The sequence below is a fragment of the Carcharhinus amblyrhynchos genome, chromosome 10 (assembly GCF_965287045.1).
Source record: "Carcharhinus amblyrhynchos chromosome 10, sCarAmb.v2.hapA, whole genome shotgun sequence".
NCBI classification, from domain to species: domain Eukaryota; kingdom Metazoa; phylum Chordata; class Chondrichthyes; order Carcharhiniformes; family Carcharhinidae; genus Carcharhinus; species Carcharhinus amblyrhynchos.
The window spans coordinates 13,235,710-13,263,427 of record NC_137333.1 but is presented as its reverse complement, the minus strand read 5'-3'; the positions used below and the strand labels follow the sequence as shown (position 1 = coordinate 13,263,427).

At 39.0% G+C, this 27,718-nt stretch overlaps 1 protein-coding gene across 2 annotated transcripts in view; it reads right to left on the bottom strand.

Moving 5' to 3' along the window:
* Positions 1 to 2,198: 2,198 nt before the first annotated feature.
* The window catches only part of ndfip2 (Nedd4 family interacting protein 2), a 75,284-nt gene continuing 49,764 nt past the window's right edge, over positions 2,199 to 27,718 (bottom strand). For both annotated transcript variants that reach the window (XM_080198134.1, XM_080198135.1), the window contains 3 exons: positions 19,973 to 20,039; positions 7,158 to 7,263; positions 2,199 to 3,266 (listed from right to left, as the gene is read on the bottom strand). In XM_080198134.1, coding sequence (XP_080054260.1) covers positions 7,160 to 7,263; positions 19,973 to 20,039 — 171 coding nt within the window. In that variant the 3' untranslated portion in view covers positions 2,199 to 3,266; positions 7,158 to 7,159. The remainder of the gene's footprint in view (positions 3,267 to 7,157; positions 7,264 to 19,972; positions 20,040 to 27,718) is intronic.

Here is a 27,718-nt window from a genome sequence, read left to right as displayed (position 1 = left end):
ACCCAGCATACAGAGGCTGCTTCAGCATCTGAGGTGTCGCAAATGTGACATAACCAAGTTTCAAAGTTTGTTTATAATTGTCACAAGTAAGGTTATTTTTAACACTGCAACGAAGTTACTATGATAGCTCCTAGTCGCCACTCCAGTGCAGGTACACTGAGGGAGAATTCAGCATGGCCAATGCACCTAACCAGCACGTCTTTTGGAGTGCGGGGAGGAAATTGGAGCACCCAAAGGAAACTCATGTAGACACAGGGAAAATGTGCAGACTCCACAGACAGTGACCCAAGCCGGGAATTGATCCAAGGTCCCTGGCACTGTGGGGCAGCAGTGCTAACCACTGTGCCACTATTCTTTATGCAATCACCAGTGAACATCCCCACTTCTGATTTTATGGTGAGGAAAGGTAATTATTGAGGCAGCTGAAGATGACTGGGTCTAGGACACCGCATTGAGGAAATCCTGCAGTGATGCTGGACTGAAATGACTGGCTTCCAACAACCAACATTTTTTTTAATGTGCTCAGCATGATTCCAATCAGTGGGCAGTTTTCCTCTTTCTTACAAAACCAATTTTAGAATGTTACCAAATGCTATCTTGATGTCAAGGTCAATCTCTTTCACCTAGACAATTCAACTCTTTTGCCTATGTTTGGACCAAGCAGCATTGAGGTGCGGAGTGAAGTGATCCTGGCAGCACCAAAACACAGCTTCAGTGGCAAGTTACTCATCAGTGCCGCTAACATGCATGGTTGTTGTCACTTTCTGGGTGGGATTTTCCAGTTGTGCTTGCCCGCCCGAGGTCAATGAACCTTTTCCTCCCACCCACTGCGATTTCTGTGGTGGGTGGGAAGGCAAAATTCCAGCATTGGTTATTTTACTGATTATTGAGCAGGTAAAATAACGGAGTGGTAATTGGATAAGTTCTGATTTTTGTGGACAAGATAACTGGGCAATTTTCAAGATTAAAGATCAGTTTTGTAGCTGTATTTGATCTTTGGTGAGAGGTGCAGCTGATTTTGGAGTACAACTCTTCAGCACTGCAGCTGAGTTGTTGTCATGGTCTGTAGCCTTTGTTGTACCAGTGTGCTCAGCCATTTCTTGATGGCATGTGGACTGAATCAAATAGGCTAAAGAATGAAATCTGTAATGGTAGAGACCTCAGGAGACAGCTGGGGTGGACTAGCCACTGGGTACTTGAAGCTTATGGTCATGAATACTTTGACCTTGTCTTTGGCATTCATGTGCTTGGCAATGTCATCATTAAACATAGAGATGTCCCTGATACTCTTCTACCCGTTAGCTGTTTAATTGTCCACCACTACTCATGAATAATACAAGACCTCTGAGCTATGATCTAATTTGATTATGAGTTCTATAGCTGTGTACATAGCATGGTTTTTTAAAATTCATGGCACATGGGCATCGCTGACTGGCCAACATTTATTGCCCATCCCTAGTTAATTGAGGGCAGTTCAGAGTCAGCCACATTGCTGTGGCTCTAGAGTCACATGTAGGCCAGACCAGGTAAGGACAGCAGATTTCCTTCCCTAAAGGATATGAGTGAACCAGATGGGTTTTTCCAACAATTGATAATGGTTTCATGGTCATCAGTAGATTCTTTATTCCAGAACTTCTATTGAATTCAAATTCTACTGTTCATTATGGCGCAATTTGAACCCGGGCCCCCGGAACAGCAGCTCAGTTGCTGGAGTAATAGTCCAACAATAATACCACTAGGCCATCATCTCCCCTAATGCTACTTCCACTGTTCAGCATCTATCAGTTAGCAACTTGGGTGCTTCTTCTGGCATGCTCTGCCACACAATTCATTGCAACAGGGAAACAAAACATTACAGGTTCAATCCTTTATATTGAATATGCATCATCTGTGCCTGCATTTCCTTCTTTTGGTTCCTTAATTTATGCATTGGACTGGTTGTATTATATTGGGCTACACAAGTTTAATTCTGCTGCTTGTCAAAGATAACTTTGAAGAGCCTCTCCACATTTTGGATGCAGACACCCAAGTATGTTTCTTCCATATTCAAGGTGTATGCAAGAGAACTTGTGTTATCCAGACTGATAAATGCAAAGCAATATATTTTTTACAAAACATTTAAAATGTATTTTTATTCAAATTCAGAAACCAAAAATTACTTCAGTTCTTCTGAGTTGGTGAAAAAAAACAAAACAGCATTACTAAATCAGCATTTATTCTTTATCCTCAAACTTTTACAAGTGCAGGATTCTGTTTTTTTTTTATACATCTTTTGCAAAGTCATAACTGAAGTCACCATCACCAGACTTCAATTATTCTCAAATACAACCTTGATTTTCCTTATTTGTTTCTGCTGAACCAGCTTACAAATAATGTTTTTTATTTAATCAGCACAAAATGAAATGAACAATCCTTTTAAATTCTGTCATTTGATTTGCTAAATTACTTTTAAAGAACAAAAGGAAAATGAAGCACTTTTATAATAGGGTGTAAAAAGTGAGAACAATTTTACAACCTCAATGTTAAAATTAATTTCCAGTTATAGTTCTTTAGCGATCCGATGCAATGTTTAAGCCAATAAGAAAATAGTTGTGTTAACAAAGCAGTTCATGTCATGCAATAGTCACTGTAGATGTAGGCACAAGGAGAAACCAGCAAAGCAATTCCAAAAGCCGAAAATATGTGGAACAATTATTCTGAATTTATTTTAAAAAAAGGCATATGAAGATAGCGCTCTAACCCTAATTCCAGTAAACTACACATTTGTTCTTCAGACATTACCACTTTGCCGGGGGAGAAAAAAAGATGCTTTTTAAAGTTCAATAATTTTAAATAGTTCAAGGAATAGATCAGTTTGTTTTAAATCAAATTTATCAATTGATTATAGGTTGGAGAGGATGGAAGGGCAAAACACTTTGGATATCCAGTTACAAACTTGTTTCAGTGTCAATGTTTGGTCAGTGATTAAGGGTACAAGAATGGCTCCACTGTATTTCTGTTGTACCAATTTGTAGATTAGAACATTTTTACATTGAAAACAGATCAACTCTGCATTTGAAAGGGAAGGTTCCAACCATCTAGCAACTCAGTAAATTGGCTCATTTATGAAGTGTCTTTAAATTCAGTATTTTGCTTAGATTTTGTGGTAACACCTTAAATTATTTATTCTTCAGTAGTTTTACATCCAAATAACTTGGCAACTTGAAGCACAACATCTGGACATTTCACATTAGGAAGGAATGTTCGAGTTGCTCGTTAGCCACATTCTGGAAGAAAGATACAAAATTGCAAAATTAATAATTTCAGAATCATTGTTTTCCCCTCATTTTCTTCCTAATCTAGATTTACACTCTTCTTCAGGAAAGAACTTACAATCAGTAACAGTTCTGTGTTTGTAATCAACCTTCTGATACTCTACCCAAGGGACCTTTCATTCTAAGTAAACATAGACAAGGAATACTAGATGTTGATCACACTATAGCCCCAGTCTACTTTCTAAGCAGATCCATTAAGAAAAAAAATGCCATGAAAGGAGGCCATTCAGCCCATTTTTGCGCCTGTGCCAGCTACTAAACGAAAAGCAAAATACTGCAGATGCTGGGAATCTGAAATAAAAACAGAAAATCAAGTCTGGTGGCATCTCTGGAGAGACACACGAGTTAATGTTTTAGGCCTGTTTCTCTTTTAATGAAAAGAAAATGTCCCAAATTGCGTCACAGATGCATTATAAAGCAAAACATATCAAATCACAAAATGAGATTTTGGAGCAGTTTACCAAAAGCTTGGTGAAAAGGGGAGTATTTTCAAGGAGGAACAAGAGGTAGAAAGCTGAAGGGAATACCAGAGTAGGCACTTCAAGACACAGCCATCAATGCTGGAGTGATTAAACTGGAGATGTTCAAGAGGCTAGAATTCAAGATTATCTTGGAGGATTGTAGGCATGAAGGAGATTACAGAAGGGAGGGCCATGTTATAGAGAAATTGGAAAACAAAAGACACACACACACACACACACACACACACAAAAAGACAGTGGGCAGTTAGGGAACCAGTGCACTGGAGCTGAGATCATGGCTGGGGGAGACCAAGGGTTTTCTTGTGAGGTCTGTGGAGAACACTCCTGCTGCTCCTTCTGGCCTTCAAGGTATACGAAAAGCGATCTTCAGCACTTACCTTGGTCAATGAGTCCCTCTCACCTCATACCCTCTGCCAGGGAAATCCTGCTGCACTGGCCACTGGTTTACTATAAATTAAAGTCTTCGACAGCCTGACATGTTTGCAAAAAAGTTTAAACAGGCTGCAATGTAACAGGTTCCTCGATCCAAATGTTTTAACTTCCTTCCCTGACCCTCTCATCCATTGTTCAGTAAGGTTTAAAAACTACAGTGAAAACTGTCAACTTGAATCCAAAATGGGTGGAGAAGTGAATGGGACTCCCACTGATCACCCGAAAACTTCAATGTGAGTTACAATTGCTTGCCTGGTCAAAGCTTCATTGAAAGTTGTGTACAATTCTGGTCACTGCAGTACTAAAAGATGTTATAGTTACCAAAACTATAGGAAAGAAAGTAAACAGAAGAGAGCAACAGGATTAATATGAGAAAGGATGGATTGGATTATGAGAAGTGACAATGCAAGTTAAGTATGTTCCCAATGGAAAAGAGAAAGCTGGGAAGTGATGTGATAGCTGCTTTTCGGGTTTGAAGGGATTAAAGGATGTTGGTCATGACAGGCTACTTCACCTTGTTCAGGGCAACTCCTATGTTTCAAGGGAGATAAATTCAAAACTAATCTGCAAGAACAATATTTCACAAAGTGGTTAACCTATGGAACAAACTCACTGTGGAGACAAGGGGACCAGCTAGTATGGATTCATTCAAATGCAAAATGCCAGTGGCGCAACGGATAACACATCTGACTACAGATCAGAAGGTTCCTGGTTCGACTCCTGGCTGGCTCACGGTAAATTTCTTAGAGCAGCACTGCTGCCTCACAGCGCCAGAAATCTGGGTTTGATTCGCAGCTTGGGTCACTGCCTGTGTGGAGCTTGCACGTTCTCCCCATGTCTGCATAGGTTTCCTCTGGGTGGTCCAGTTTCTTTCTACATTCTGAAGGATGTGGTTAGGTGCATTGACTGTGATGACTAGGGGAATTTCACAGAAACTTAATGTAAATGTTAATGTAAGCCTTACTTGTGACTAATAAATAAACTTTAAAAACTTATTTGGAGATAGATAGGTGAGGTAGAAATGGGCATTGTTCCAGGGATACAAGAAAGCAGCTTTGGTAGCAGAACAGACAAGGAAGGTAGCCCAACTGCATAAACTGATGGAAATCATGACTAGTCAGTGACTGAAACAGAATAGCAGAGTTTTAGCTTTACCCATTTCAGGCTAGAGGGAATTGTTTTCCACAAATTCTAAAATTGAACAGTTAGTTAGGACAGCAGCAAAAGCCATGAGAGCAATGTTTATGTGGGAAGGCATGTTGAAGCTGACTCCACAGAGCAAGATTACACATGCTAAACACTTACACATGCTAAAAATATAGCCTTATGCTTTATTAGTACATTGGCAACAATGTAAGAGGTCATTCAGCCCATCTAGTCCATTTGACTTTTTGTAGACCAATCTAAATCAATCCATCCCCCTGCTCCATTTCACTGGTCCTGCAAGTTTATTTCCAAGTGCCCATCCAATTTCCTTTAGAAATCAGTCAATTATTGGAATTCTCCCCAAAAAATTCGAAGTGCCGAATTCACGTAAAAACTGGAGTAAATACCACTATTTTTTCAGCGAGACTTTCAAAATGAATGTCCCACACTCTGCATCAGAGTGTCCTAGGGTGAATCACTCCAAAAATCATGGGCGGGGCCTATTCCCACCTGAGAGGCCTGCAGCATAGCATTGAGCAGGTCACCATGCACGCTCCGATCTGTCAGTGCCGAGACTGGTAGCAGTGCCAAAGTGCACACTGGGCATTGCCACTTTGCCCCTTGGGCAGTGCCAAGGGCCAGGCTGGCACTGCCAGGCTAGCAATGCGCCCCCCCCCCCCTTACTCCCAACCACCTCGGGGGCCACCAGGGGCCCCCCTTCACTCGGGGGAGGGGGGGGTCCAAGCCGCTGGCTCTCCATTAGTGGGGAGCTGTTGCAAACCCTGCTGGAGTGAAACAACGCGCCTGGCGGGGAGACGGGTGGAGAGACTAGCAGGATCGGGGACTGAAGTCTTTGGACTCGCTAATGATATTAAAACGCCAATTTAAATAGTCTATTCAGCTCAGTGTCAGAAATCAGCACAGAGCTGACAACGCCAGAAATTTGGCAGCCAGAGACACGTGGCACACAATAGGAAGCTCGTTACACTCTGCCGTTACAGAGCCCGTTGCGCTCTGGAAAAACACCCCCATTGTCTGCATTTCCACCACCCTCATCGGCAGCGAATTCCAAGTTGTTAACACTCTGTCAGAAAGTTCTTCCTCACATTCCCCCCTTTCTTGCCCAAAGTCTTAAATCTGATCCTTTAGTTTTTGTAGCATTAGCTAATGTAAACAACTTTTCTTTCCCTACCTTATTTATACCTGTCATAACCTTGTACACCACTATCACATCTGTCTTCAATCTCCTTTTCTCCAGTGAGAACAGCCCCAACTTCTCCAAACTAACTTCCAGGGATGAGGGATTTTAGCAGCATGCTGGTAAATCTCCTATGCACTCCCGCAAGGACTCATATCTTCCCTCAAGTGTGGTGACCAGAACAGGACACAGTATTCAGTGGTGGCCCAATTAGGGTTTCACACAAGCTCAACATAACTTTCATGCCATTTTTGTACTCAGTACCTCCATCTATGAAGCACAAGATCCAAGAGATGTGATCAAGAATGGAGTTCTCAGTAACACTCGAGACAACAATGCAGCCAATGCAAATGGAGAAAATGCATGATATACAACACCTTTGCAGCAAAAAGTACGAATGAGATCAGGAGGCAGGAAATAGAAATGCAAAGAGAATGCATTTTCATCACAATTAACATGTTAATTAAATACAAGGATATATTGACCTAAATAACACTTAAGAAGTAGGTTAAGTACTAAATCACTGTGGTAGAACCAAGCCATTGGTCAGGCTGTTACCCCTTTCCTCATTGAAATGATTCCTACCTTTAGTATAAGAAGAAAAGTCTGGTCCGGTGCGTTGCAGCCATGTTCTCAGACATATTTCTGATCTTCAGGTAGTTGATAAAACCTCTGAAAAACAGCAGCAGTCCTAAAAGGAAGAATAAAATTACACATTAATGCACTTTAGAAAGCACTCAAAGGGACAAAAAATAAAATTAACACAAACATACTATTTTATAACAAATAGAAGGACATAATGTCTTCAATTTGAAGCATTCCACATCAGGAGAAAAGCTTTGCAAATCTACTTCAGATCACTTTTTAAAACAAATGTTACAACTAACAAAAAAAACTCAAAACTATTCCATTTGTATTCAGTAAGAGGTCGAGTATAAAGGTGGTGCTCAAATTGTTATTTAGCCACTTCATGCCTCTGTCCCACAGCTCAATAAACTAAGTTACTTCACTATTTATAAATGCAGGAATTGGATTATATGCATATTATTCCTACTGTCAAAAAGTTTAAATGAACAGTGGTGCTGAAAAAGGTCAAATTTTCTCATTTAACTTTTCGCAAGGCTTAAACAGAGGTGTATTTGCACAAAGAACAGAATTCCCATTTCCATAAGCAATTTTTATCTGACAACTCCTCACCAACTATCTTCACAAGGACATTTTTCTCAGTGACACCTGTATAAATAATAATTTGAGGCAAATTTTAAGTGAACTAATTGGAAATATTTCACTAAGATAAAACAAACCAGTTGCAGAATTAGTACAATAAAACACCAAAATGCCAGGTAATTTAGTAGGGTCCTAAAACAAAATGGGCTTTTGAAAATGTGGTAAAAAATGAAAACTGTAAAATAGACTTTGGTCTGGAATGGGAAAAAAAGTGATCTTGTGTGTTTAATTGAAAAGTTACAACATTTGAACAAGCCATTAATCTAAAGGAACAAAAACAGAAAATGCTGGAAAAACTCAGCAGGTCTGGCAGCATCTATGGAGAGAAAGCAGAGTTAATGTTTTGAGTCTGCATAACTCTTCATTAATCTCAGTAATTCCACTGCAGTGTTAATGTAAACCTTGTGACTAATAAATAAACTTTATTTTTAATCAAAAATCCCGATTTATTTTTAATCCTGAAATTATTGCTCCTCTGAAAATTCGTATCAGTATTAATAAAAATTCTTAAAATTGTAGTAGTTCTATGAATGCTACACTATAACGACATACTGGATCAAACAATTGAAATTTCACTGGTTTTTAATATAAAAGATGAAAATTAGGGCATTTCAGTAACTGATATTACAGCTCAAACTGTTTTAATTTATTCTTGACTAATATATATATTTATATACACACACACACACACACACACACACACACACGCACACACACACATGCACACACACAAACTAACTGGTAGAGAATTATAGCTAAAATAACAAAGCAATTCTATAGGTTTCCAGGGTATCAAATAGCTTTTAGGATTCTGCTATGAATTGTTAAGATTAGATTAATTAAACATGCATTTTTATTAGCTACATTTAAGTTTCTGCTGTGTGTATTTATCCAATTTTCTTGTTTTCAGAGTTTAGCCTCATTCACAATGTGAATCAGTCAATAGATGAATACAATATTAAATATTTCTGTGATTATAAATAGAGTTCTCTCAATTATGCTTTTCTCCCTATCTGAAGATATTGACTTCATGCTGAGGTATGGTTCCACTGGCATTAATCACTCTTTGGTACCTCTTCCCTTCCAAGTGGCCATTTTTCATGAACAATTTTATTAAGGACAATTATACGGTCCCTAGCACAGCCACTGCTCAAGTTATCATAAACCAAGAGCTTGGACTAAACCAAGAGCTTGGACTAAACTAAGAGCTTGGACTAAACTGCGAGCCTATCTAAAATACAACCTTATTCAAAGCCTGCTTTGTAGTTATACTGAGTATCTTCCTAAACTATGCTGCAAATGCTTTAATCTCTGAAAAAAAATGCATTCTACCAATAGTAGCTTTAAAAAACAGCAAAATACTGCAACACCTTTTGAACTATAGGCTTCTGCAATTGCAGGCTACTATGATTCAATATTGCATTAACAGATAGACAGAAATCTAGCACAGTGCTAGTTGTACATTGCATTAGGAGCTAACATTGGAAACAGGACATAAAATTTTTACTACTTCCTTAATAAAATGAATGGCAAAGATTATATACCCATCTGAAGCTATGTACATAGGTGGCATCACAAGACAATTCTGAATTCTAAGAAAAACAAATGGCAAAGTAAACATCGAACTGCCATATTTTAAGGCAATAGGGGGCTTTCTGTTGTCCAACAGCTTCAGATTGTCTTTTTATCTGATCTAAAGTACTACCAACCCCACTGAAGTTACGCTAAACCTGTACAAAATCTTAGTTAGGCAACACATAAACGTATTACTCTATTTTCATAATGGCTATAGAGACACTGGAGGTGCATTGCTACTTGAAAATTCCTGTTAATCACATCATAAACTTGCACACATTTTTCTTCCTCCAATTTCCTTCCCACAATTTGGTAGTCTGTGGTATGTAGGGTGATATGGTACTTGGTCTTCACTTTCCCTAGATCTGTAAATAATCTTGTAAGTTCATTCCTGAATGTACTGCTATGATACTCCTCAGCAACTTCAGCCACTTTAAAGTTTATTGCTTCACTAGTATGTATATATAGTATTGCTTCACTGTAGAAAGTATGCCTTTCTGCTTAGTAGGTAGCATACTTAATTTTGTATGGCGTAGAGAGGTTTGAAGATTTCTCTGTATTGGTAAAGTCAAAGTTTGTTTATTAGTCACAAGTATGACTTACATTAACATTGCAATGAAGTCACTGTGAAATTCCCTTAGTTGCCACAGTCCAGCACCTGTTCAGACAAATGCACTTAACTAGCAGATCTTTTGGACTGTGGCAATAACCTCCAAATTGTAAATGACTCCAGGTTCTAGAGACTTAACTGCATGCTAAGAAAGAACACTAAATGGTGAATTCAGAAAGCTTGTTAACCACTAAAAAGCTAGCAAGTCAAAGGTAAAAAGCAAATGTCAACTAACAGTAATTAGCAGTTAGAAAAAGTAATTTACAGTAAGAAGAGAAAGCTTTAACAATCGAACAGACTTTTCACCACCCTTCTCAAACCAGGACGTGATATGCTTCTGAAAACATGGATAAAATATAAAACCAACACCTCTCAGTAAGCATCTCTCTATCCATCTCTCTACCAATATGGCTTCTTGAGTTGATTTTTCTACATCTTAAAGATGTAGAACCTTAGTCAGTTGTTGGAAAATAACGAACTAGTCAATAATGTAGTCAGAGTTAGCTTATTGGTATTTAGCCAGTTATGCCCATTTTCTCAATTTTAAGACATTGCTTCTTCCTTGGGCTAACTCAAGAGATATAAGTAACTATCCACCAAAAATTGGTTAACATAGCTGTCTGTCATTTAAATCTGAGACATCTTAAATAGGAGACTATTCACTCCTCCTGTCAAGGTTAAACAGACAATGATGCCATTTTTCTGTTCATTGGAAAAGGGCACATCTTGTAATTCTCATACATTTTGAGTCTATTAATCAAATGTTAATGTTTATAATTATAAAAGTTATAAATTTCTATATTCCAGATTACACTACAGACCTTCATAATATATCTATTAATGAATTACTATGTAACTGTCTCACAATTAAGGATGTCTACTTAATCTATCTGACAGGTTTGCAATAATTCTGGTTTAGTTTTTAAAAGAATGGCTTTTGCCAATTTGCTTAATTTGCAAAAATGCTTAACATATTAATCAAACTGCAATGATAGTCACACTAAAACAAATGATTTTAAAACTACCAAAGATTTGCAACCATTTTTGGCCAGACGTACCAAGTGGATTATTATTGCCTCCTTTTGTAGTCCCCAGCATCATGGGCATCAGTCTTCAGTCAATTTGATTCACTCCACATAGTATCAAGAAATGGCTGAAGGCATTAGATAAATCAAGGATTGTGGACTTTTACATCACTAAGGTGTAATACTAAAGACTTGTGCTAGAGACCCATGCCTCTAGACAAGTTATTTGAGTATAGGTACAACGTTGGCATCTATCTGACAATGTGTAAAATTGTTGAAGAATGTCCTGTCCACAAAATGCAGGACAAATCAGATGTATGACCAGTTATTGCCCAGTCAGTCCATAGTGTCTTTGACAATGCTATCACGCAGTACATGCACAGCAGTCACCTGCTTAATGATGGTCAGTTTGGGCCCATTAGGCCACCTGGCTAGACCTTACTACATCTTTGGTTCATAAATGGACAAAAAAGTTGAATTCAAGAGGTGAGGCGAGAATAATTGACCTTGACATCAAGGTAGCACATGAACGAATGTGACACAAGCTTTCAGATGTTGATTAATAGGACTTTGCAGGATGTGGTTTTGTGTTTTACATCAGTCCTGTAGTTTAATGGTTATCATTAATGAGAGCAGCATATATTATTCTGGATTTATTAAAGAAATGCATTTAAATTCTACCAGCTACCATGGTCTCTGGACTATTAGTCCAGTAATATTATAATGATAAGAGCAGCAAGAATTGAGTGGGGAGAAAAACGCAAAATCCACTTCATCTGATGTGAAAGAAAGTGATTGTACAAATTGAGTGGTGGACTCAATAACAGACTGTGTTTACGTTGTGCTTTTAATGTAGCAAAACTTTTGAAGGTCGTTAACAGAGGAGTAATCACACAAGCTGGAGGGAGGAACTTTTAGCACTTTGGGCCCAGATTGCTGAAAGCTCAGCTGCCAATCTTGAGATGAAGGGTTTCTGGTTGTGTAAGCAACTGGAACTTTTCTCAGAACGTTGTAGACTGGAAAAGTTACAGTGATTGTGGGGCCTGGGAAAGTTTTAAACACGGGTCTTAAAACAGAGTCATTTGGTGGAATAGCTGTGATGCTGCAACCTGTTTTAAGAATTATTTTTGGAACCATTGGGGATTTGGAACCACTGAGGATGAGAAGGGGGACTTAGTGGTAGGGGATGGGGAAATGGCTGAGGTCTTGAATGACTTTTTTGTTTCGGTCTTCACGGAGGAGGACGTGAATAATTTGCCGGGTGTTAGAGATGGAAAGGTGGTACGACTGGAGGGTCTCGATGACATTACTGTTACTAGAGAGGCGGTGCTCGACAGACTGGAGGGGCTGATTGTGGACAAGTCGCCAGGACCGGATGGAATGCATCCGAGGGTTCTGAAAGAAATGGCGGAGGTGATAATGGATGCCTTGGTGGTTATTTTCCAGACGTCGCTGGATTCTGGGGAAGTGCCGGAAGATTGGAAAATGGCTAATGTTATGCCATTGTTTAAGAAGGGTGCCAGGCAAAAGGCGGGGAATTATAGGCCGGTTAGTTTAACGTCTGTTGTAGGTAAAATGTTAGAATCTGTCATCAAGGAGGAAATAGCGAAGCATCTTGAGGGGAATTGCTTGATAGAGCAGACGCAGCACGGTTTCATTAAGGGGAAGTCGTGTCTGACAAATTTACTGGAGTTCTATGAGAATGTGTCTAGGGCGGTGGATAGAGGAGAGCCGGTGGATGTGGTCTGTCTTGATTTTCAGAAGGCGTTTGACAAGGTACTTCACAAGAGGTTATTGCAGAAGGTCAGGGGACATGGAGTTGGGGGTAGGGTGTTAACGTGGATAGAGGACTGGTTGTCAAATAGGAGGCAGAGAGTGGGGGTCAATGGGTGCTATTCGGATTGGCGGATGGTGACTAGTGGAGTGCCTCAGGGGTCGGTGCTGGGGCCTCAGCTATTTACCATTTATATAGATGATCTGGAGGAGGGAACCGAGTGTATGGTGTCGAAATTTGCCGATGACACCAAGATTGGTGGAAAGGCAAATTGTGCGGAGGGTATGGAGAGTCTGCAGAAGGATCTAGATGGGCTGGGCGAATGGGCCAGGAACTGGCAAATGGAATTTAATGTTGGCAAGTGCGAGGTGGTCCACTTTGGTAGGAATAATGGTAGGAAGGATTATTACTTACATGGAGAAAAACTGCAGCATGTGACGGTGCAGAGGGACCTCGGGGTCCTTGTGCATGAGTCGCAAAAACCCAGCTTGCAGGTGCAGCAGGTGGTCAGGAAGGCGAATGGGATGCTGGCCTTCATAGCGAGGGGGATTGAATATAAAAGTAGGGAGGTCTTGCTGAGGCTATGTACGGCATTGGTGAGGCCGCAGCTGGAGTACTGTGTGCAGTTTTGGGCGCCGTACTTACGCAAGGATACTTTGGCCTTGGAGGGAGTGCAGAGGAGGTTTACTAGGCTGATGCCAGAGTTGAGGGGGTTGAACTATAAGGAGAGGCTGAATAAACTAGGCTTGTACTCGGAGTTTAGAAGAATGAGGGGAGATCTCATTGAGACGTATAAGATGATGAATGGGATGGATAGGATAGAGGTGGAGAGACTCTTCCCGCTCAAAGGACAGTAGGACTAGGGGGCACAGCCTCAAAATAAAGGGGGGGGGGGGGCGGTTTAGAACGGAGTTGAGGAAGAACTTCTTCACTCAAAGGGTGGTGAATCTCTGGAATTCTCTGCCTGTTGAAGTGGTGGAGGCTGCCTCGCTAAATATTTTTAAGAAGCGGGTTGATGGGTTTTTGATAAGAGAGGGGATTAGGGGTTATGGGGAGAGGGCAGGAAAGTGGAACTGAGCCATGACAGATCAGCCATGATCCTATTGAATGGCGGGGCAGGCTCGAAGGGCCAGATGGCCTACTCTTGCTCCTATTTCTTATTTCTTATGTTCTTCTTATGCCCCTATCAGAGTGATTGGTCCCCTTTAGCTTTTAATCCAGTCCACAGGAGTTCTGTACCTATCTTATTGGCAGCTACATTTCTTCTCCTCCTAAAATCACAAGGGCCTAAATCTTTCTATCAGGATCGGAACCCCTGATTCTGAGCAGCTGTACAATGGGAAATTCTCAGGCTGGGTTAATGTGCGGGTGTTTCCGCTGGTGAGGTGGCCAGTCAGGTCAGACTGGGGGTCAATCTGCAGGGTCAAAGGGGAGTCGTGCAGTTCAGTTGTACAATTATTCAGCAGTCAAATTAGAATTTTTCTGTCTAATATTTCCTGAGCATTCTGGAGATTTTTGTTTTTCCAGGACATCCGGAGGAACAGGGGAATTGTCAATCACAAGTTTAAATTTCCCAGGCAATTCCCACTGAGTCAGTGGGTTGGGACTTCCAAGAGATCTTGTAGCAGATCTAGTGAGGTACAATCCAGAGAATCCAAAGATTCTGCGCCATTATCTTTAATTAGTACAACTATTCCATACTCCCCCATCGTCCCTCCCTTGCCTTCATAAAAAGCTGGAAATATTTAGTTGCTAATACAGGTCTCTTCATAGTCAGGTTTCATGCATCCCGACTCTGAAAGGCCCCTCGCTACAAATTAGCCTTCGATTTCTCCATTTTGTTTTGAACTCTCATGAGATCCTGATCGTGCTGTGGAGAAGCTCCGACCGTAGCTGAGCAGTACTGCATACACATACATCAATTCTGGAGATGCCATACTACCACATGGAACGGTGATTTTAAAAAAGCACAAGAGAATTAACAAGCATGTGTTAACAAAAAGCTGCTAGGAGGCCAATACTTAACACTTACTGAAAAAAGACTGCTGTTAACTCTCAAACTTAGTACAAGCAATCCTCTACCTGGATTTCCTGAACTTTACTTAAATTGCCTAGATTTTGTCACAACCAGGATTGAAGCTTTGATTTGACTTAAACAGGGGAGGTCAATTAAGGATAATCATCACCCTGATGATTAATCATCACCCTGAAATAAATGTTTTAATATTAGTTTTCTATTAGCAATTAAAAGATTTGAAACAAAATAGTATTGAGAATATGTTACACAATGTTAATAATGATTTACAACGACCGTTACACAGGTGGTCAAAATGGATGCTTTGTAAAAATTTATGTGACGCAGCTGTCAGCGTCAAACGGTATTCTGCTTGTATTCATCTTCATTTACATTTGTTTTCTCACTTTATTTGAGTTGACCTTTCACCAGGTTTGTAAAATGAAATGGGTTCTGCAATGTTGTGATCAGAAAGGTTATACAGTTGCAGTACAAGTCATTGCATGTTTCCAGGAATTTAGCTGAAAAAAAGTACACTGCTTTGACAACCAATGAGTGTAATTAAATTGTAAAAACATTCATAAAAGGAAAGGTTTATCATTTTTCACAGTGGCACAGTGGTTAACACTGCTGCCTCTCAGCGCTAGGGACCCAGGTTCAATTCCGGCCTCAGGTGTGTGTAGTTTGCAAATTCTGCCCATATCTGCATGGGGTTCCTCTGGGAGCTCTGGTTTCCTCCCACAGTCCAAAGATGTGCAGGCTAGGTTGACTGGCCATGCTACATTTACCCTGTCAGGGGGATTAGCAGGGTAAACATAAGGGGTTATGGGAATGGAGTCTGGGTGGGATTGTGGTCAGTGCAGATTTGATGGGCCAAACGGCCTCCCTCTGCACTGTAGAGATTATGATAATGTCATGGATTTCTTCCCCATTGTTTTATAACACAGTACTTGGAATCTTCAAGATTACACTATTAATAGTAACAATGTCACAACGGTAAAGTTTCAAAATTTGCTTCATGCATTTAATTTGCTTGATATTTCTTTATCAATGTCGTTGTACTTTGGTTTATTGCACTCCTCTGTAAACACGCACATAAAGAAATTGAGAGAGCTGCAAATCAAATCCAGCCCACTAACTAATCCTATGTTTGCCTTAAGCAGCTCCAGCTTTTGGTTTCCCACCATCACAAATATCCGGTCAAAAATGTGGTTGTAACAGGGTTTCATCAGCAGAAGCTCACTGCAGCAGCATTCAACTTCTGCTTCCAGCATGTTGCTTTCCTTCTTTAGTCAGGATCTGTAGTATCGTGGATACCTGAGGCAGGTCCCATGTGAAGGTGGTGAACAGTGTTGTTGGGTGTGGAAATTGCACGTCAATCCATTGTACTGCTCCAGACAATGTCTGTAAACGCTGCTTCAAGTTGGTTTTAACTTCTCACAAACCCAGACTATTTTTTCCACAGTGAATGTTTTTCATGATTAGTGTTTTAACTTACTTCACAGAATGATAAAGCACATCACATTAAGCTAACTAACCCCATACTTTTTTTAATCCATGCCTACTTTCCTTTTGAAGTATCCAAATTTCTTTTGAAAATAACTACTGCACTTTCTCCAAACACACTTCAGAAGGTTTGTAAAGCATGTAAAGTTCCAAATCTCTCTGCTCTTAAACATCCTTTCAAATTGTACCATTTATTTTATACTCACTTTCCACATACTTCCTCAGAAACATCAATTTGTACTTCTCTGCATTAAAAGGGGGCAGCACGGAGGCAGAGTGATTAGCACTGCTGCCCCACAGCACCAGGGACTCAGATTCAACTCCAGCCTTGGGTCACTGTGGAGTTTGCATGTTCTCCCCGTGTCCGCATGGGTTTCCTCCGGGTGCTCCGATTTGCTCCCACAGTCCAAAGAAGTGCAGGTTAAGTGGACTGGCCATGCTAAATTGCCCCTCAGCGTCAGGGGATTATATGAATAAATATGTGGGGTTGCAGGGATAGGGCCTAGGTGGGATTGTGGTTGATGCAGACCTGATGGGCTGAAAGGCCTCTTTCTGCACTGTAAAGGATTCTATGATTCTAAATTTCACCTGTCATGTGTCTACCAATTCCTATGTATTTCTAAATCTTCAGAGTTTAAAATGATGCCAGTACAGTAAAATTAAGGATACGTATATAACAACAATACTAACAGCGACATTTGGTGGTCAGCAATGCATACTTTGTTCGGGTTTGAAAAGCAACCGTACAACATGGTTTCCTGCTTTCTGCCGCTTAGCGAATTACATATTCAAGCCGCCACTTCCCTTTTAATGTCGAACTTAAATGTTGCTGACAAGCATACTATATAGTACTTCATTAATACCTTTTTAAAATCCATACATGCACAAAAAAAAACACACAATCCTTATCAAATCTCTGTTAACTGATTGAGGAACTCAATTCAAATTTATCAGAACTAGTTAATAATTTCTTATTAACCCATGTTGACAATTAGTAACAATTAGTTTTGTCCCAGGTTGTAGTTTAATAAAGTTTCCTCATCGCTGGCGTTAGGCTGACCTAACCCATGTTTATTTGTCGCCGCTTTTTGAACAGGGGTCCTGTGGCACCAGTCCAACATCCAAAGAGACTGAAACATAGTGGATGAGGCCTAAACTATTTCCATCTTTCAACAACATAAAATGCATCCAATCCAGACCAGATACCTGTACAACTTTGAGTGCTACTCAAAAAGGACTTATCTACTTGTTTGTAACTCTGCACTGGGTGTCAAAGCAGTAGGATAGCTCCTTCTGGAGCAGACTGAGGTTGCTAGCATTTTTCCTGTATAGGTAAACATCAACTAAGGGATGAACGTGCCATTCACCCAGTATTAGGTAGTATTGCTGCCACCCTCATCACTGGTAAAGTGTGGCAGAGGGGAGATTGGTGTCAACAAATTTTAATGTGCAGTGGCATCGTTCACTATATGAATTCTTCAAAACACTGATTTAGCCTGGCTCCTCCAGTGTGGATGATGACAAATGAGGAGAATATGTGCTTATTGCCCAAGGTTATCTCAATTACACGTTTTAGTTTTGGTACAGATAAACACACACTTTTTTGTCGCAACTTAATTCTTCAGTTTCATGTTTCCTACTTGGAGCAAGGCTGAAAGAAGTTCAGGGGATTGCAGCAATCTGAAAACATCTGCTTTCAGTTAATAATTTTAATTTCATTCAGATTTCCAGCAGCTGAAAATTTATTTTTATTTGTTTTTTTATAATGACTCTTGCCAAAGAAAACAGAAAAAGGAACAGAGTATTATGGAAACTCAACTTCCTATTACTTAATGCTTTGCACCAACATCATATTCATGTCTGCTTCGGAGGTTTACCCACAGATTTAAGGGAAGTTTCTTTTATTTTCTATAATATTGACAACAATAAATATGTTTCAAGAAAATACATCTTAACTATTTAGGGTGTCAACTGATCATCTCATTGCAGCTCACTCTATAACTCTCATTTAACATTACAAGTTTAAAAAACCCAAAAAATTACTGTAATGCAGAATAACTCAAGTGTTTAATATGAATAGGAATATAAAATTCAGATTATGTCTATGTTGGGAAAAGCTCACATTTAAAACAAACATTTCTTCAAAAAAAAATCGCATAGTATCCTTCAGACAGGAAACAATACCAATCTGTGTGTGGAAAATAAGAACATACTGGTGACCAGCTTCATTTCTGCTAGGAGACCAATACGATAACCATGCAGATGCATTCAACTAAAAGTCTGCAATTTTTTCTCAAGTAAGCACAAATTATTTTGAAGAGTTTCTTTTCCCATTCCATCATCAATATTGAAGAATAATATTTATTTTAAAAATACACAGAGATAAATACACTCTGATTAATCTCAGCAACAAAACTAATCTGATGTTTGACAATTAAATGTGCTCACTCAAAACAATAAGAAGTCCAACAGGCTCATTTGGAATCACGAGCTTTTGGAACACTGCTCTCCTTATCAGGTTACGAAGGAGCAACACACCGAAAGCTCGTGATTCCAAGTAAACCTGTTGGACTTTAACATGATGTTGTGAGACTTCTTAGTGTGCCCACCCCATTTCAATGCCAGCACCTTCACACCATGACTTAAAAAACGAAATAGAGGCATCTGTTCTATTTTCAACTATTCCCAAACATTATTATAGCATTACTTAATCAATTTGCAATCCATATTAGTTTAATAATTTGAGGCCAAAACATTGCCTGATTTCAAGAAGAAATTAGATACAGCTCTGGGGACTAAAGGGATCAAAGGATATGGGAAGAATGGGGAATCAGGATATTGAATTTGATGATCAGCCATGATCAAAATGAATGACGGAGCAGGCTCGGAGAGCTGAATGGCCTACTCCTGCTTCTAGTTTCTATGTTAAACCTTCGTTTGCTAAACAAACTAAGATTATGTTGAAAGTAGTGTTTGAGAATGGTCAATGTAGAAAGTGGGAAGCTGTATCAACTGGCCTGTATTAGTGGTCAGGCATTTCAAAAGATATTAATTCTCCTTTCACCCTTTCCAAAATGCAGATATTAGGCTTCTTCTGGACTTTGAAACAAGAACAGATAATAATCACTAAACACAAGCAAGTTTGGACTGTCAATGGTAGATGGAATTAGAATTAAAATTGAACCTTACCATTCTAGAGTTAAGACCTGTGACACAGGCGCTTTTAAAAAGTCAATTAAATGCCCAATGTTAATTAATTAACTGGAATAAATTATTGCTTCAAACCACCCAACAATGTATATCCATACAACTTACACAATATCTATTTTAACAACAAAGACTCAAGAAATTTCTTGTGAATGATAGGGAGAGACCAAACAAAACATTAATCAAATGTTCAATGATAAATACTTCTGCAATAACACTTGATATCAGGCTAATATTTCCCCACATAAAAACACAAAAGTTTAGCTTTACAAGAATTCAGATCCAAGTATGCAAAGCTAAACATGCACCAGTTTTTTAACTTATACATTTGCACTGAGTGGAATAAGACTTGATGAAAATATACCAAGCTGACGAGTGATTTAAATATGCAGTTATCACACCTTTCAGAAAACACTTTTCTTAGTTACCAGCAAATTGATAGTGGAACAATAATCAACTCACCAAGAACAAGGAATATCCACCAAAGCCAATACTGACCATTGAAATAGCCATTGAAATAATCAGAAAACTGAAAGAGAAAAATAGAAGATCATAAAACAATCACACAGATAATACTGAATATTTCTCCATCTTTTGCAATATGTTACAGCGTAAAGTTTGAAATAAACATAATAATGCAGTTTTGAAACTTTTCAATTACATGGTTTGACTAATTTACATGGTCACATAGTAGGACTGTGCAATGAATTTTCTCAAGTTTTATTCTGGATTAGTCAATTGGGGAAAAAATGCTTTGCACTTTTTGCTACCTTAGAAAAAGATTATAAAAAGGATAAGGCAAATACAAAAACAGCAGGATTTGAAATGACAGTCAGCATTAAAAGAAGTAGAACAATAGCCTGAAACAGGATTTTGTTACTTTAGACAAACTTGGAGCTCTGCACTTAAACACTATACAAAACCAATATCCTGCATCTGTAAATGGAGTAGAGCTAAAACATGATCCTAAGGTTTTCCAACAAAAGTTTTATACTTGACTTTCTGCCTCCCATTAAATAAGAGATACAATTTCATTCTACAGTCTATGTTTACTTTGTACTTTTTCCATGAACTTCAAACCAGAGGTGACCAGCTACAACAGATGTACTCCAATGAAGATATGAAAACAATCCACTCAGGTAAAAATTTTGCTCATGGGTGCAAGTGTTCCCCAGTCTCACTGAAAATGCCTTAATGCCGCCAACATATTCTGTAAGTACTGTCATGCTGTCTAATGGCTTCTACACGGAAAATCAGTGTGCTCCCAATGTTCCAGCTTGAACAGTCTGTCTGCATGAGACTTAGAAAATGTATCCTACCATATGATCACTGATCTGTTATGCCTTTTGTTTTGTTATTGAATGAACACAGTTTTCTTGCTTTACCTTGTTACTGCTTGCACAATACCACAATACAGCCACTAACAAAATCAAATCGCTGACACAAGAATACAGCATCCCACTGTTCTAGATATTAACACCCCATCCATATTAGTTTAATCGTATCAGAGTGGGATGTTACAATGACCTCATGAAAGAAGAGCTTTTGACCTTAAGCACCCCTGCTGCTAATCACTGCCAAGGATATCAGTGCCATAAAGGCCTCAAACTCATTAAAGTCTTTTACTTTTCAAACTAGACACTCCAGCATTCAGTTCCCAGCAGAGTTCGACATGACTAAATGAACCTGAAAACTGAATTTCAACTCTTCCTGTTAATGGCTATGCTATGATGATTTGACTCCACATGATGTGAGAAATCTCAAAAGGCAGCTGGAGCACAGGACTGGTATGGAATAGAGAACAGGTACTGTGCCTTCTTAGGAACCAGACTGCATGCTACAATGATCAAAGGGAAAAAGGTTAATCAGGTACCCCACTGTGGTTACTATTCAACACAAGTCAAATGTCTAGAAATATGGGTTCATCTATTTTAGGGAATCTTACTGCACAGTGTTAAATTCCAGCACCCTAATCAGGAGATCCAAGAAGTTTCATACTTCATTAGGATGTAGATGGCACTATTTTACCAGCCTGCAAAGGTTAGTCCTCTAATTTCCAGTGTAGCAATTGCGTTGGATTGTGGAAGTCTAAAAGAAAAAAGGGTTGGGCCTCAGAGTCTAATCACTGATCACTGAAGGATCAAGTAGGAAGACTGCAGACCTCAGGAGTATAGTCAGGAGTGCTGTCAGGGGTCAAGTTGGAAGGTTTCAACCCTTAAAAGTTCTGTTGGGGAAGGTGAGTCTAACAGGTGAGGGTGTGCAAAGAAGGCAGGGGGGCAGTCAAGGCAATGGATAATGGAGAACTGTCAGAGTCAGGAGTGAGGACAGGCATCTCAGCACCAGGAGCGCAGTAATTACGGTATCTTTCATTTTTTTTCTTAAAATGATGCTTAGCATTGGTTTTGTATAGGCAAATCAGCAATGGCACCCGCTGCCTCAGGGCATAAATGAAAGGTCCCTTATTTGCATAAGCAATAGGACAAATATCTGCTTCAAACATGGGTTAAGGATATCTCTTGTTCATCTTTTACCATGATGGCATCCAGCACAGGTTAGAACAGTATATACACCTACAAATCAGACATCACTCTGGTCTCCAAATGTCACCATAATGCCAATCAGAATTTGGTATCCAAATTATTTTGTCAAGTTTCTGTGATCTATTAATTTACATATTCAGCTTAAGAGTCCTCAAATTCCGTTGGACGATACTCTTCTCTCCACGGAATTTAAATGGAGCAACAAGAATTTGTCCAATTGCTCACAGAAATACAACATTGTTATTGTACAGAAGTTGTCATTTGAGTATCACACCATTAAAAACTCATTGAATTAAATGAGAAAGTGAACAGTCACAGAAGTAAAGCAACTGCAGCTGTTGGTGAGACCCGATGCATAAATTAAGATAGATCTAAATGATGTAATCCAGGATCTCAGTGAAAACACGAAAAATTAACTTGTATTCTGCCACTACACCTTTTTTTTCACACCACTACACCTTAAAAAAAAACAAGTAGGCCTCCTGACATTTCATCATTCCAATGAAACAAATGTGAAAGTCTCTTTCTGGTTGGCATAATGCAATACTTGACATTTAAAAATACTCAAGTGCATTTTTTAAGATCCTTCTCCAGTAGCATCAATAACACAAATGTGCAATATATTTTTATGATCAAAGCATTTCAATAATAACTGGAAATGAACTAGGTTTGTATTACATTCTAGGGAAACCACAAAAATGAACAACCTTCCTCCAAAACATATTAGATATTAGTTAGTGTAGTTCCTGTGTTATGCATAAAGTTCTCCAAATGCATCTCAGCATCAATCATTTTAACCAATACTTATACTAGAAAAAGAGTGTATTTGCACCCCTGACAAGACACAAGGGAATGGCTGCTTTGGAATGCAATGTGCAAAATCATATCCTTCTGAAAGAATGATAACTGTACAAGGCATGGAATTTCTCATTCAGTATCCTATGAAATCTAACAGATAATGAATTAATTGTACTTAGCACAAAGAAAAGGGAGCATTTTGTCAAAGCAGCAGCGACAATGGGTATAAACACGTAGCCAGCTGGTCTGTTGCGTTTATCCCATTCAATCATGTTGCTTGCTTTGCAACATGACCACATCATGCCCATTTCTTCCACCACATGATGGGACCAGAACTGAAAACAGCATTTTAAATGGGGCCTAAGCAAAACCCATTAAAGTCTGTCAGTGGCACAACAGAGCATGTTGTTTTGAATTGGAGATCCTGACTTTATACTCCAACATCCTATTTATTTTCCCTCACTGCATTGGTTACAGACCTTTCAAAACGCTTTAAATACATGGTGAAGGTGTCTGAAGTAGCAATTTTGCAAGTACTATTAACAAACACTGATGTTAAAGATGCTCAGGGAACAACCATAGATCAGGTATGATGATCTTTTACAGTTAGTGGGTTCCCTGCTGGAGAGGTAATAATAGCATAGGATATATTCCATTAACCAGTGAAATCTCTACTTGAAGATTATTTACTTATAACTTTTCAGAGCAAAATTGGTTGAGCATATACAAAACAAAAACTTTTATGATCATACACATTGTGGAAATAGCATTTAAGCTTCAATTCATGAGTGGATAAAATGAAGAACCACTACTTTTTGTTGTCAGGTAAAAATTAGACTTGCACTTCACAAGCCTAGCTTCCACGACAAATATCTGAATTCATAAGTGTGAAAAGAACTGAAAGAAAGAAGCTTCAAGTTCATGATGAATAATTAGACTCCTGGAGTCAAACAGGGGCCTTTCAGGATTTAATTTCCAGATGTCCTTCAGAAGTCAGACAAGGGAATGGATTTAATCTTGGGTTCAGAAAACACTGCAGATATCCAATAATAAGTGGGATTCCACAAAAGTAATAACTGACAGCCTGAGATTAAAGTCAATGTACAAGAACTTCTACTAAATGTTGTAAGTTCAGGTTAAAATGGATATTTTGAATAAGTATCAACCAGGGCTGTTAGTAGACCATTGTCTTGTAATCATCCTCTCTCAAAAAGGGGGGTGGATGCTTGCTTGGTGGAGATGTGAAATACAATCTGTAAATTTAGAGAGGGGTGCTTTGTTGTGTGGAAGTTAGACCAGGACTGGCACTGTTCAATGGAAAAACGTCTAAGATGAGAATAGGATCAGTGTGTTGAGAGAGGCTTGTTGTGTTGTGAGGAAGTGCAATCAAGTAGGCTCTATTCAAGAATCACCATTTATAACCAATGTGACATTACAAAGAATCACTCCTGCTTCCTGCGTTCTGATTTTCAACGGCTAGATAAAATCAGTGAAAATGTACACAGAAATAACTGCCCCCATAGAACAAAGCACTTGGACTCCAGAATGAAGTATCAGACTGCGCAGCAATGCAAAATGATAAATTAAGTAACTTCATACCCATAAGATTTTAGCAGGACATCTCACTGCAAATTTAGAAATCCTTCTACTACATCCTAAAGTTAAATAAAAATCCTAGAGCAAGGCTGCAAAATCTACATGGTAATTACACAAAGGCTATAGGATGCCAAATGGGAACTACATTTCAAACCAAGCTCATGATTATCTGCGTGGTTAATAGGAGTTCATTTGGTAATGTGGCACTTATTGGTACTGGATGATGTTAACAGGTGGCTTGTTCTTTTAACAATAACACTTGTTATCAAATTCATTGGTGTCAAAGTTTTGTCCTGTTATATGGGTCAAAGAAATGGCAAAAGTCTGGGCCAGTAAAATCATCACACAATGCCCCTGGTCAACACAATCGGAGCAACCAATCCAAGTATTTCACGAAGCACCAGGAAATCTCTATTCAGCACTGTTTGCTGCCACACCATGATCAGACAGCCTTCAACGTAGTCAAACAGGTATACAATTTTGTGCTGCAAACTAAATTTGAGAATACTGAAGCACAGGAATCACGAGACGTCTTCCACAAATGTGGTGTTGCCTGGTGGGGTGCTTGCTAATGGCTAACGAAAAGCTTGCAGTGATGGCTGGTATCAGGATACTCAGGGATCTAAAGACAGAATTGGCATTAAAGGAAGATCCTCCACGCCAGTGTACTTTTTCCTTTAAAAAAAATTCTCCTGTTACCTTTGGGAAATATGCTCCAGCCTGTCAAAGCAAGTACAAATTGCGAAATTTGGGGAATGATAGTCACGGAAGGTGAACATGCATTTCAGATAAACTTTTATGGTTCTCTGCAACAGTAAAGAATTTAATGTATTGGGCAATAACATATAACTTTTTATTAGCACAAAACTTGGTGATCTTAATGACATGTAAAACAAAAGATGAAATTGGCCACGATGCTAACAGCATGTCAATCAGTGTACAGAAGGTCAAAGCTCATGTCAAGTTGTCAAAATGCAAGTTATAAAATCATATCACAAAAACATCCTCACTATGTTGCAAAGTCACAGGTTCAATACATAGTCCACGTTGAGCTACTGGATATCAGCTGGCTAGCAATTAAGGCACTATAGTTAGTAGCCCATTCCTGGCCACAATCCATTCAGTTGAGTCGAAAAGTCACTGTATACGAATCATTGACTGAAGTTCAGGTTTGATTGTGATGCTCTCCATAATACAATAGCTGGTTAACACTTATTATACAGACTTGAACATGAAAAATAGTAACTTGATCAAAGCACCAGAGGCTTATGCAACCATAGCTCAATGAGTCAATGCATTTGTAAATGTAAATGGGAGCAAAAAAACGTTATAATAGATTTTAAAAAATCCTGGTATGATGAGCAGTAGAAAATGAATGTTACTGTGGAATTATCAATCATAGCAAAAATATCTCAAGGATCACTATACATTATTCTAACAGGGGATGTGACACCATGTGGTGTGTGGGATGGTATCAATACAGAATAAAGGATGATCAGCCTTTGATATAATTTCTGTGTGATCCAATGTCAGCTTAACTCCAGCTACATGTAGCTAATGTCAAATGAAGACACGTATGCAAAACAGTCATCGTATGTGAGAAGACTGCAGACAAATGTGAAAATCTGAATACAGTACCTCTACCTTTAATAAAAAGTGTGAAAATCCACAAGACAGCACCTACTTCAATTAATAGGGAAAAACAAGAAATGATAGGTAGGTAATGATTACATTCCTGGATAAATGATCAGCGACTGTATGAATAATCCAGAGAATGACAATTTAAATCATTCCCACTAGGTCAGTTTGATAACTGAGTTTACTGTAATAAGAAAGTTGGAAGTCAAAGGCTGGTATCAGTAAAAAGCAACCTCAAAATTACTGCATTGTTGTAAAAAGCCAATTAATTCATTAATGTTCCTTATTGAAGGAAAACCAGTTATCTTTATTCAATACAACCAGTCCTGCAGCAACATGACTGACACTTATCTACCCTCTGAAATGTCTGAGCAAGTCACTGTTGTATGAAATTGCTGCAAGGGTTTCATCCACACCATGAGGTTGAATGAAAAAAAGTGCAAAACAAAAATGCAACAGGAACAAAAACAACCCTATGGATTTCTGGCAAAGTGGTGAACAATGTGGTTTTCCATTTATCTCTGTTATTTATGTACAGTACTGAAATTTAGAAGGTGTCTTCAACAAACCAAGACAACCTGATTACTTTCCTTGGTTTTTTTAAAATCTGCACTCTCAATTAATTTTCATTGTAAACAGGAGTCTAATTTTGATGCTAACACACATTGTTTTTAATATTTAGCAAGTTTATATTCATTGTCCTTGCAAATTTAAACGTGCCCTGAAATAAAAATCTCAATGGCTTTCTGAACAGTGCTTGCTCATTTCAAAGTGCACCTTCTCCCATCATGAAGCTACCCTTTATAAAAAGGTGAGTAAATTTAACTGCAACTAATATTATATTCTGAAGCTTCAGTTATTATAATCCTTAATAATTTAGGAAAAGACCACCACCTTCACTACTTCCAAAGAAGTGAATTTTTTCTCTACACTAACAGCTCTAATACTTTCCACAACACTGCCATCCGTTGCTGAAATTCGGTAACTGCTGCCATCAAATCCTGGCCTTCTGAAAATGATGACATCTACTGCCAGAATGCCAAAGCTGCATATGTATGGTTCAAATCACAGATGAGAGCTGAAATTCAGAGGTGAAGTGAGAGCGACTGCCTTTGACATCAAGGCAGCATTTGATAGAGAGTGACATCAAAAAGCTCTAACAAAACTGACACAATGGAAGATGGATGTGGTGGTTGGAGGTCAATCATCTCAGTTCCAGTATGTCACTGCAGGAGTTCCTCAGGGTTAGGTCCTAGGCCCAAACATCTTCACCTGCTCCATCAATGACTTTCCTTTCATAAGGTCAGAAGTGGGGATGTTCGCTGATGACTGAACAATGTTCAGCACCATTGGCAACTTTCAGATACAGAAGTAGTAATGTCCAAATGCAGCAAGACCTGGGCAATATCCAGACTTGGGCTGACGAGCGACGATTAACATTTGTGCCACGCAAATGCAATGACCATCTTCAAGAAGAGAATCTAACCATCACCCCTTAACATTCAATGGAATTACCATCGCTGAATCCCGCATTAACAACACCTTGGAGATGACCATTGATCAGAAAGTGAACTGGACCAGTCTTATAAATATTATGGTTACAGTAAGAACAGGCGAAAAGGCTGGAAATTCTGTG